At 39.0% G+C, this 12,896-nt stretch overlaps 1 protein-coding gene across 3 annotated transcripts in view; it reads left to right on the forward strand.

Annotated features, from left to right (window-relative positions):
- Positions 1 to 11,638, forward strand: part of arap2 (ArfGAP with RhoGAP domain, ankyrin repeat and PH domain 2) — a 119,697-nt gene extending 108,059 nt beyond the window's left edge. For all 3 annotated transcript variants that reach the window (XM_051428828.1, XM_051428830.1, XM_051428829.1), the window contains exons 29-33: positions 841 to 923; positions 3,486 to 3,521; positions 4,847 to 4,910; positions 6,788 to 6,913; positions 8,023 to 11,638. In XM_051428828.1, coding sequence (XP_051284788.1) covers positions 841 to 923; positions 3,486 to 3,521; positions 4,847 to 4,910; positions 6,788 to 6,913; positions 8,023 to 8,391 — 678 coding nt within the window. In that variant the 3' untranslated portion in view covers positions 8,392 to 11,638. The remainder of the gene's footprint in view (positions 1 to 840; positions 924 to 3,485; positions 3,522 to 4,846; positions 4,911 to 6,787; positions 6,914 to 8,022) is intronic.
- The last annotated feature ends 1,258 nt before the right edge of the window (positions 11,639 to 12,896 follow it).

Raw genomic sequence — 12,896 nt, forward strand, 5'->3', positions numbered from 1 at the left:
CGCCTACATAACTTCAACCAAACAGACCGAACTCCACCCAAACTCTTTCTGCTTCATCTCCCTGGCGACATGTCCGTCTCTGGCATCCAAATCTTCGAATTAGGGAGGAAAATAAAACACACTGATGGCGGCGGACTTCCCACTCTCTCTCTCTCTCTCTCAAAAAAAAAAAAGGAAGAATACGGTGTGCTTCTGAGAGGACCAGCAGGCCCGAGTTCCCTGGAGGGCTTTTCTTCCCAGCACATTTCTGCAGTTTGAAACATGGGATTCGTAAAGGAGTGTGGAGAAGTGTTAATAATTGATGGAGGTGCAGTAACTCTGGCAGTAGGGGTAGGAGTGTAGCAGGGAGGGAAAATGGTGAGGGGTGTGTGTGAGGGTGCTCTCACTGATAGCTTTCTTAAATATCAGGTTGCACAAGAATGTGGCTAATTACTGCATAAATGCAAAGAAAATTAGAAGTGTTAGTGAAATTTAATTGATATTCTTTGGCCTCTACAATTATTGCCAGGTCTGTATTTAGCGCAAATTATGTTGGATGGAACTGGGAATGGATGGTGGGCTGTGATGTGTAGGTGTCAAAGGCAAGCTATAACTTTGATTTTGTTCGCTTTGTTCTCTTCTACTTTGTTCTTTGTTCTTTGTTGTGTGGAAGAAGAGGTTTTGCTGGTAACGATTCAAATGGATCGTCGCGTTGAGATGCCGCACAGATAGTTTGTTGGCATTTTATTTTATTTTGAATTATGTACTTAAGCTGAGTTATTAATGTGCGTCTAACTTTGATTTTTTTCCCCTTCATTAATAGATTCATGTAAAAAATTGTTGTTTTGTTTTCTTTTGCAGGGCACCAAAGCAGAGAAAGTGATCCAGCTCAGCTCTTTGAAATGTTACCTGGGCCTGAAGAAAAAGCTCAAACCTCCAACAAGGTAAACCATTTTTAGTCAGATGTTTTGCATAAGTTTTCACTCCTACTGTCGCTATAAATGAATACACTTCATTTGAATGCACTGCTGACCATAAAGACCTGATGCTGGGTCATTTAATGAAGTGCAAAAAAGAAGAAATCAGTGACTTACCACAACAAGAAAGCAAGAAAATGTGCTAAATAATATGCTGTCAGCTAAACACGAAGGCCAGCCACTAAATTAAAAAGGTCTCCTTAAGTATTAAAAATCCATCAGGGAGATTTTTGTCTCATCTTTACATGTTCTGCATAAAATATATGCATGAAAGCAGTGTTTTGAAAGACACATCCTGTTAGCTTAAGTGATACACATGTTTGTGTTTGTCCTTTGACAGCATTACTGCTGTTAATGGATAAAAAACAATCCGAAATAAGCATATGATTGGCTGCTTCAGCCAAAATAGAAGGCTGTATCCGGTATAAGCTGCAAAATACCTGGAACAATATGAATTCAGTCTTATAACTTGTGGTTTTTTTATTTTATTTCAAGCTTCTGTAAAGTGCAATTTATATGCATTTAATCATTTGCTGCAGTGTTCTTTGTTTCCATCGGTGGAGTGGCTTTCATTATCATAGATATTACTTGAATGTGGATGATAAGAAGTTGTCAGATATCTCTCTCCCTCCTCTCTCCCTCCACCAATAAAACAACAGGGCTACAAATTTTACACCTGCTTCTCCAAGACGTTAAATCACAGACACAACTGCCTCCGCCACAGCGGTCAATCAACTATTATGAGCCACTTTTAGTGGTCATTTGTACAAATTTCCATTCCCTCCTTGCACATTTCTTCTTGCGATAAATAATGCATAAAGCCAAACTATTTTTCCAGTGCAAGAATTTGACGTCGCTGCATAATTAAAGTGTGGTCAAACATGACTCATTAGTGCCAAAACAACTGCTGCACAATCTCCGAAAATTCACTCCTCTGTGTTATTAAGATGAACTAGTGATTATTTAGCATTGCTGTTGCCTTTTTGAGTGCACTTGTCCTTAATTGTGTGCATGCGCGCAGTAGTTTTGTGCGTTTGTCGGAAATATATATTGCCCTTTCTCTCCACTTAAAGTTTTGCGTCACCGGGAGATACCCAAGCTGCTCCTGACCCCATCTTATTTTTCACTGTAATGGAATTGATTAAATGTAATTGCATTTTAACAAATACAAATTATCAAACTCTGCTTCCGTGAGTAGAAAACACTGCTGCTAGTTTTATTTTAATGATCTTCCTATTATTATAATTTATGACACATGCCAAACCTCTCAGCAGCTCTTGTTGGTCAAACAAAGAGGATATTTTTGAGAAGCCAAACCCTATATTTCACATTACCCGATTATAATTCCTCATAATTTTCCCCATGTCGGAATTTCGAGTCTAGGGAAGCGTGAAAAATGAGTCCGGCAAAGCGATTGTCTGCATTACGCCGTCCTTTAGGGGAGAAAAAATGGATAAGAGAGAGGGGAGTGGGAGATGAAGAGGGGGGGGGGGACAGAAGGAAAGAATAATACAGCGTGGTATCATAGATATACTGTTGAGTGGGCTGTGGGAGAAGTGATACGGTGAATAAAGAAATAAAGACGGAGTGCTGAGGAGAACGGAGAGAGTCATAGTGAGAGGGTTAGGAGAGGCAGCGCTCCAGTACCTCATTAGGCGGAGTTGTATCTGTGAGCGGCCTACTGCGGGGTTGGATCGGCTGCCTTAACTCACAGGAGTGGTGCTCCAGGCTGCGGGCTCTCTATCTCTGCCCCCTCTTTTGCTTTGTTCTTCCCCCACTTCTCTGCTCCGGTTCAGCAACAGCTGTGAAGGGTTTCAGGGAAGGTATATTCTCCAGGAAGGTGGTCTTTTCACCTTCTGCTGCCTCTGTGCAGGTTAATTCACGCATGTATACATGTATATGTACGCTTTCTTTAAGCATAGAAAAAGCCCACAGTGCGAGAAGAGGGGCTCTGTATTTTGCAAGCAGCATCATACAATTAACCATATTCATATGTGATCATTTAATGTACAGCAGAATGTTCATTATTTAATACGGAAATGCTACAATTTAGAGATTCGTTCTCGCATCTCTCCCAGCAAAATGTACTTTAAGGCGAGCCACCTGTGCTTTGTGCATTGTACATTTTGGTCCAGAGCATACTGAGGTCTGCCCATGCATAAACATGTGGGCTGAAACTGCACTGATTAATCTAATTAATTCCACTGTTTAGCACCTTGCATTTGTAGTGGACTCATTTTTTCCTCTTCACATTTTAATGAAAAGGTTTTGACCTGTTGCTATCTTTAACAATGCCTTCTCAACAATTTTCTTTCTTTCTTTCTTTCTTTCTTTCTTTCTTCAAACATTTTTTATTTTTATTTTTTATTTCTACTGGAGTTGGATACTTAAAAACTCTGCGTGTCGTTTCGCAAAAAAACCTGTTTTTAATCTCTGCCTTCAAGTGAAGTTGGTGTGCAGGACATTGTAAGTTTCAAGTTTGCAGAACCAGAATCTCCAAATCTGACCTGTGTCCTTCTTGTTCAACAGCTGGGGCTTCACAGTCTACACTGATAAACAACAATGGTGAGTGCCGTGCAGAAGTTCTCCAGTTCAATAAATGATGAGTGTGACTTTTACCCTAACTCCACTTAAAATATCTCTGAAACAGAAAGAATGAAGTGGCACCGAGTTAAAAAGTTGAAGTTAAAGCACTTTGTAATGATCCAAGTGGGTTAGTAGTGGGGCCATTTGCAGTTAAAATATATTACTGATGGTCACATGGGGAGCGGCTGCTGTCTGGTCCACTCATAGGAAATTAAATATACACTGATTTCCCCCCTTTTTTAATTAATATCTAGTAAGTAGCTTCCTTCAAAACCATTATCTGATTGCACACTTAAAAAGCTGCCTTCCACGTTGACAAATGCAGTTCCTTGACAAAAACCAGCTACACTCATAGCATTTCAGATATCAAGATAAGCTTATTCTAATACATTTTTGGATTTATGTAAATAAAACGTGTCTGACTAGGATGGAAATATTCCACGTGAGGATGTTAGGCTTTATTTTTTACCCATACAAGCAATGCAGCTCTGGGGATGGCTTTGTTGATAAGAATATAAATATCTAGTTTATTTAAAGCTAACATACTAAACTCAGATACTGACCATGGTAAACATCCACATGTTGTCACTGTGAGTTAGTATGCTGATGTTCAAGCTCAAAGCATAATGCTGCAACTAAGAGCCTAGCTGTTAGCATGGCTGTAGAAAGTCTTGCTAGCTTGAATGCAGCCATTTCTTGACCTATATTTTCCTGTTTCCTGTTTACCATGTGACACAGGTGTCTGCAGAGCTACTTTGTAAAATGTATGTCATCTGGATGTGAAGAAGAGAACAATGTTATTTAAAAAACGACTATTTATTGTTTCCCATGTGTCTTTAAGTGCTACAGTGTGTGCTAAAGAAAAAAAGCCCTCGCTATTATTATCAGTTTATTGCATTGTATTTATATATTCACAAATCACCAAATTGCTTTGAAGTTCTTTAAAAATATCATCCATAACATACAGTATAGCTCAGTACCGTACATGACTACATTAGCTCAACAGAATACTGTACAAACGGGAATAAATGACAGGTATTATTTAAGCCGTCATTCAAGATTGTTACTTAGAGCACTAATCACTGCTGCCAAGGGATATATACCCATGCAAATTCATGTAATCATAGGCAATGGCAGCCAGCCCACGTATGGTCAAGTCTATTTATAGTGATAGATGAACTCCTACCTCAGAAGACACCGTGTCCACTGCTGTGACTCACCAACTCCAGTCACCTGGTTAAAATTAGTGTGAAAATAACGAGGTAGAATTCAGTGACCGATGTGACCGAGCTTTCCCTCCTCAGGCATTTCTGCTGCGAGAAGAGGGAGGCGCAGGTCAGCTGGGTGAAGGACATCATCAGGATGAAGGTAAGATGACGTGCAGTGACGTGATGTTAGAGTGAGGAATGCACTCATGCAAAAGCTGGATGAAGCAGTGTAATGAGCGGGGCATGCAGTGACTATAGGCGTGCAGTAGAAGTATGTTGCTGTTGTGTTGCAACCCAAAAATATCAGTGAATGTGACATACACATTGCGGACACATCCTCCTTTCCCCCCTTCCTTATTTGGATGAAAAATACACTCGATTACAGACCCGGAATAAATCATCTTTTACAATCCATATCTCACAACAAGGAGATATGATAAATCATATTTCCCCCAATCATCCATTTCCATTGTGCTGTTAGGCAGATGAAATACATAAACAGGGAAAGAACTGTAAAGTTTTCGAGGTCACTCAGCAATAACATAAATCATTTTATGTGGAAAAGCTGTAAGAATAAGGTCAAGGCGACCATAACAATCACATTGTGGTACTTAGCCCCAAGATACAGCTAAGTGTTGTCGCTGTCAGTCGCTGACACAGCACATATGACATAAATAATGCAAGGCAAAGCAAACACAGGGAGAACAGCTACGGATGTGTCATATTTTTGCATTATTTTTCACTTTGGCATTCATTCCTAACTGCTTAGTGAAATAACCGTTGTGTTTCCTCATTAGACTAAATACATGTGTCTATTTCCTGCTCGTTTCCAAGTAAATGACAATAACTCGAGTATAACACTCATCCTCAACTGGAATATCTAACCGTATCGAGAGATTTCACAGCTCTGTTATTGTATGCTCAGCACATTTAATCAGTATTAGCCCTCTGCTCGGCTTCCTTTATGGGAACCCGTCTGCGGCACAGTGTTGTTTATCACAGGCGCTTACTGTAAAAGCCTTTTAGTGCCTTAGTTTGGGTTAGCAAGTAAAAAGGGCAACACTGTCAGGGAGAGATTGATCTAAAGGGGAAGCCAATTTTTGTCTGTTGTTTCAAGGTGTTTATTTCAGTGGGCTCAGTGACTTTTCTCTGCTCTTTGCAGAAGCTCTTAGCTCTGCAACAACTAAATCTATAGCAGACTGGAGCCGGCTAAAGATATTAGGATTCTCCTCCCAAATCCGCTAAATATCAGGATTGTCAGCTTCCAACACGGGGGGCTTGTGGGAAGGACACTGGACTTGTGGGAAGGGCAAAGAGAAAGTGTAGATGAGAAAGTAGACAGAGCACTTCAGTGTTCTTGATTTCCTTTCTCTTACCTGTTAGCGAGTATTGTGCTCCGACAGTTTCCATAGCAACTACGGATGGAGGACCTAATTTTGAAGCAAGGTGGATTGGATGGTGGTGAGTGTTTGAGGGTTGGGGGTGAGTGTAAAGGTCCAAGGACAGGTCCTGGCAGTGATGAAATAAGGATTTGTTAAAGAGAGACTGTTCTATAGGTCTCGGGGTCACAGTCATATAAAAGGAGACATTGTTAAAGAGAAAGTTTAGCCAGAGATCAGAACACAGTCGGACAGAGGATCGTCACCCTCTGGCTTTCCCTCAGTTTTAAAGAGCAGCAATTTATACCTATACATCCCGTCCCGTTTCTTCTTTACTCTATACTAGTTATTTTATGGTGAAGGAAACCACATGGAAACTGTGAATAAAGAAGAAAGAAATAGTCATGGATACACGTCTATAAAAGTGCAGAGATTTGTGTGTTTATGTGTATTATCCTTCACTTCGACTGTTGAAGAAAGCACAAACAGTACTGACCCAAAACATATATAGCTAAATTAAGGCATTTTCTTTTTTTAGTTATGTATGTTTTTGGGTGAGTCATCATGAACTGTCTACATTGTCCACATTGAATAACCACCACAAATAGGTTTCTGCCTTGTTTTTACCTTACTAACAATTTCTGCTGTGTGTCTTCAGTACGGTTCTGACCTCTGTTCAAAGAGCGTTAACTCAAAAGAAGCTGCAGATCACAAATCCCCTGGAGGGCGAGCTGAGGCTGAAGGCCGGAAGAGTCAAACACAAAACCACAATTCCAGCAATCAGGTGAGACACCAATGACACATGATACACAGGCTACATAAATATAAATGCCATCATGTTTGGCTTTAAAATGTTAAAAAGCTGCTTTAGACTGCATTCTATTCAGATATAATGCTGTGTATATTTACTATACTGTCCCACTACACTTGACTGAACATTTGCTCAAACCGTTTCCCTTTTCTTTTGTTTGCCGTCAGTTTTTCTGCTGCATTCAAGTTACATTGGAAAAAGCAGAATGCCTCAGCTCAAACAAATCTAAAACTATTTCAGTTCGATGACATCTTCTATCACCATTGTGATGTTGATGTGAAGAGTTTCAGCTAACGGCACGTCTCATTGGTTTGCAGTGTCAGTTGGACCACCAGTTTGGTCCACACTGAAAAATATTTCAGCAACTACTGAATGGATTACCATGAAATTTAGCACTGACGCTCATTCCAGCACTTTGGTTTATGGCCAAACATTCAAACATTCCCGTCACCCTCAGCTTTACTAACTAGCAATTATTAGCATGCTATTACATATGCGAAAACGCAAACTTTATACCTGCTAAACATCAGAATGTTACCATTGTCATGTTAGCATTTAGCTCAAAGAACTGCTGTACCTAAGTCGAGTCTCAACAAAGCTGCTAGTATGGCTGTAGACTCCAAAATGATTTCAGTTTTATTAGTTGCTATCACCATTTTAAGTCTGATAAGGGCCAGCAGTTGGGGGGAGTTTCAGTTTTCTGTGTAACTGTAATGAATAAGTTTGCACCAACACAGCAAAGTAGGACATGATATTGTGATTTCAGTTATCATGATGGTAACAACTCAGGTTGAAGTAGTTTTATAAAGGAGGTTGTATTAATTTACAAACAGGGTTGGGTGCATTACTTGGAAAATTTAATCAATTAAACATTTTTTAAAAAAACAAAAACATTCTTTCACTAATTCCTGAACAGTAAAGCTAAATGACTTCTCACATTACTCTCTGTTTCTCAGTAATGTGCAAATGTGAGTACAAGGAGCCCTCCTTAAATGGAAAATATGGTAACAGTGCCCTGTAGTTTGTAGTTACTTGTATTCAGTCTAATGCAATTCATCTTAATCTGCCATACTTGCCCACAGCCGACAGACAGGAGGAGGATTTCTCTTGATGATGGCAAACCAAGGCCCACCAAGGATGCTCCACCACGGATGCCCAACCCCAAGACAAACACCACAGCCAATTCCCCAAAGCACACCGACATGCTCAAGGCCCCAGAACTTCCGTTCCGAAAACCCTCTGTGGATGTTTTCCAGCCTCAACACCTCCCATCACAGGCCCCATCCAGACACTTGAAGCCCATGCCTTTGCCCCTTCCTCCTCAGAGTGGCTGTAAGACCATCAGCAAGAGACCTGCTCTGGGTGGGGAGGGTATTATGCCGCCTAATCTGCTGAATGAACTGAACTCAGTGCTGAGCAAGACTGGTCGCACTGCCAAGAACAATGACTGACAGAAGGTGAAAGAGAGGTACCTTGAACGGTCAGTTTGAACTGTAAGGCAAACATTACAGAGCTGAGTAGAGAAATAAGACTGTGGAGACTGACAGAGAAAAAACACAAAATGCAGATGGAGCCAAAGTCAGTTGCTTTCGGGGGGGGGGGGATCATAGCCTGAAGCCTGCTTTTGAACTTGGATATATAAAGGGATGCCGTTGCACAAGGGGATGTGGAAAACAGGTGCAGGAGACACTGGAGGTCATGCAGACCTCAGCTGGACATGGCGCTGACCCAAGCACTACAAAACATGATTTATATGCCGCTCTTCTAAACCCAGAGCATGTTACAAAAATATGTTCAGCTGTCAAACCTCAGAAGTTTCCAGAAATGCTTGCTTCACGCTTTAAAGTTTCCAGTTACTTTGAAAAGGCTTTTTAGACTTAGTCTGGAAAGTATTGTGATTAATTTAATCCTTATACAGTCAAGTTAATCTGTAATTAAACATTCCCTATAATTTGAATTATTAGTGGCGGGGTCCGCCATTAAAATACCCAAGTGCAAAAGAAAAGACTTAGGGCCCACTAACCATTAACAGAGGCTAATAGACTCACTTTTTTGTAGACATGAGCTGCAATATTAGCTGGTGGTAGTGGGAAATCTCATGTGTAATTATTTATTTATAATTATTTTTAATATATAAATATTTGTTTCTAAAGTTATCCACCCATTTTTCACTGTAAACATTAACTGTATAGCTAACTAGCAGTTTTTTTAAGTCTATAATTCTGTGGTGCACCACTTTAAACTTTGCACTGGCTGCCACCAAATCTCATTTTAATATACAGTATAAATATATGAATAAATATCTAGTTCATGTTCTGTTTTAATTAAAAATCTGAAGCATACACTGAATTGAAATGGACTACGAGTTAGCACAGGTGTCACCAGATCTACAGAAATAGCAGCTTAAGAAGATTAAGATACCCACTTTGAATGTAGTTCAGCACAAACTGGGTTTAACTAGATAAATTAGATGAAATATGTCATTAAGACTCCACTCCACAGAAACACCATCAGATTTAGTAATGTCACACTTAATCAGAAGCAGGCATTGAGATATAATTTAACTGGCTTCAACCTGAACAGAAACATAATTTTAGCTTTTCTGTTGAAGTTCAGGTATAAAATTAACAGTCCTGAACAGATATTTTTGCATGTAATTGTCTCTTTTAATACTTAGTGAAAACACATGCTTGTATGTGGGGTATTTATAATTGACTTATACATTCAGAAACTGAGGAGAAATACTGCGCACTGTCGCAAATGAAACATTTCTATTTTTGTAGAAAGCTCTGGCTAAAAATGACCTTTAATGTGTTTCTGCAGAAATGCAGATGGTGGGAACAATGGAGACGGTGGAGGTGTCAGTGTGTGTCACAGACAGTGAGCTACGCTCAGGAAAATTGTTTTGGGAGAAATTGTCCGTTTTATACTTTTTATAGCAATGAAGCTACAAATACACGCAAATCCATCAGATAATTACAGTTCGGTAAAAAAATAAAATACTGCATGAAGTAGAGCCATTAGAATAATACGAGGATGAACGAAACCTTATGTGGTGACAGAAATGTGGTAAACCAAAAAGTGATAAACATCGGTGTTGTTGTTTAATGATAATTACCTTCATTGCTTTCAGGTTTAATATGCATCATGATTGGATTCTTTTTTTCCTGTCCAATTGCAAAGAGGTCTTTATCTGTGTTTTATTCCTATTTTAATATTGCAGCTGGTCTCTGCAGGTTTACATAATGCAGTCATTTGGTAAATCTGCTCAGTGAATATAGAGATTTTATATTCCATTAGATAGATCTCACTCTGTTGTGTTCTGTGAACATATCTGCAAGATTTAATAGATGAGTTCCTTTAAGCACGTAGAGCAACTTAAGCCCAGTTGTGGATTTCAACATGAAGATCTTTCATCTTTGGCTTATTTATGGATAATTATATCATCATTTTATTCATAGATTTCATCAAATTCTGCTTTTTCTCAAGTGAAGTGTAAGAATAAACTCCCCGTCTCAAGTCACACGCTCGTGTTGAATAATGTATAGCAGTCTGAAAATGCACACGTAGGCAATTGTCACACAGGTTCCTCCATGAAAAATTCATATTAACATTTTATTTTCATTATGCCTCATGCACCAGCTGCTTGTCCTTTGTTTCATGTCCTTATATTCTAATCATAGAGCTACCACATTTGTGCATTCGTGGTCCGAAGCATTTCTTATTAGGGCTTTATTTGCACTGTGCAAATGTGTGTTTGCTTCCCTCGCCCATATTAGTTATATTACTGTATTCATTTCACTAAAAATGAATACGTTCCTACTTAACTGGTCTGTTGAGAGTCATTTTCATTCCAATCTGCTTTTCTGTACAATATAATCTTTTTATTCTGATGTGTGATAATATACTGTGTGTATATTGTACAGTATTATATTGCTATTTCTTTTTAAAATCCCATTATTACTCACTTGAGAGTCGTGAAGATAATAATCCCTTTAAAATTCTGCACCAAACTATCATGTCATGTCTCCTGTATGAACTTGTACTGATGCCATCTCTAGATCCTCTGCATCCTTTCCTTGGACTGTCATCTGTATGTGCATTTACCTCTGTTGTCCTCTGTGTCTGTACAACCCAGCATTTTTGCTGTCCCTCTGAGGCCTATAGGGTACGAAGGTCACCGTATGGTGGAATAGAGTTCAGTGAAAAAAGCTCTGCAAAGTCATTATATGTGTCGACATTGACCATATCTCTCTGTTGAGGTAACAGCTTGTGTGGCTGCAGTGGAGGAAAAGTTCCCTTCCTCAAGTAGTGCACTTAAGTACAATTCTGGGGTACTTTTTACTTCTTGTACTTGTACTTGATTGTACACACATTACTTGTTTAACATACTTTTTTACTCCACTACCTTAATTTGACAGGTAAAGTTACAAGTTACTTTTCAGATTATTGTACATTAAAAATATACAATTGCTTTAAATACAATACATTTCACTTTCAAAAATCAAACCAGAGGTCTCAAACCTTTTTGGCTTGTGGCCCCCTTTTCATTTCATACGTTTATGAGTTTCCCCTCTAAACTTTTCACATGGTTTCATTTCAATAACTGTTCAAAGGTCAGAGGTCAAATAATGTAATGAAAGTAAGCAAATGTTTGAGAAAGGTCCAGTAAAATTAAAAGAAATGCATGTAGTAGTATCCTTATGCTTATCCTTTGCAGGGTCACGAGGGGGGGCTGGAGCCCATCCCAGCTGACATTGGGCAAGAGGCAAGGTTTACACCAAGGACAGGACGCCAGTTCATCACAGGGCTGACACATCACCTTAAAACCAGTTCCACCTTAACCGATCTGAGCAGTTGAATGCTACATATACACTGATACATCAGTGTTAACAATCCTGTAATGTCACATATATACATTACATCCGCCTTTCCCCCGCAGAACAAGTACTTTTTTGGACATTTTTTTAAGTACATTTTACTCTTTAGAAATAAAGAGAAGTCCAGATAACTATATTGTGATGGCACGTCTTCCACTGCACTGATTGGCTGCTTCATTAAGTTCACCTGTACAAATTTATGCAGTCCAATACAACATCTCTGCAATACAGTACATTTTTGTGTAAAAAAAAAAAAAAACTTCATAAAGGTAGATTGCACTGTTCAGGTACTTAATGTGGCTACTGAGGATATGATCAGCATATTAAATATGCATTGTTGAAGATTAAACAAACTAATAGTATATAAAGTGGCAGCTGCAATAATAAAATGTTGCTAACATGTTACTGTACAGTAATAATACAATAATATGTAACTCTCAGAAAATGGCCATTTTGATGAATTAATATCAGTATTTTTTTATACTTAACCAGACCATAGGTTTTGCATGTTTTCAATTCACTTCTTCTTTGCATCACAGTTAACAACTTTGCAAACCATGCTACTGTGGTTTAAAAATGTGGGTGTATTTTATTCAAGCAGCCGTTGGCTTCCATTCATTTAAACTGCAGTGCCAATTTATAAAAAAGGCAGCAATAATTTAAATTTTAACCAAATTCAGTGTAGACCTGACCTCACTGGGATGGAGTGAGCAGTTAAGAGGCAGCTACTTGATCTGCACATTGTACAGAAATAAATGGAAACCAACAGATTCCTGAAGAGCAGAAAGAGACTGCGCAGCATGTATTTGAAAATGGTCAACAGAAATATAAAGGATTTGTAGTGAAGGAGCTAAACCTTGTACATTTACTTTATTTTAATTTACTTGTAAAGGAGTTGTTCTTGTGTTGTGGTATTGCTACTTCGGCTCACAGTAAGTAAAAGATCTGATAGCTTCTTCCCCCACTGGTTAGCTGTGTGCTCTGAGTCATAGAGTACATGCATGCAGAGGTGTACAGTGGCAGGGTACCTGAGCTGTATGCAGTGTTCACACAGACAGTGATGAGAGAGAGAGAGA

The sequence above is a fragment of the Dicentrarchus labrax genome, unplaced genomic scaffold (genome assembly GCF_905237075.1).
Source record: "Dicentrarchus labrax unplaced genomic scaffold, dlabrax2021, whole genome shotgun sequence".
Classification (NCBI taxonomy): Eukaryota; Metazoa; Chordata; class Actinopteri; family Moronidae; genus Dicentrarchus; species Dicentrarchus labrax.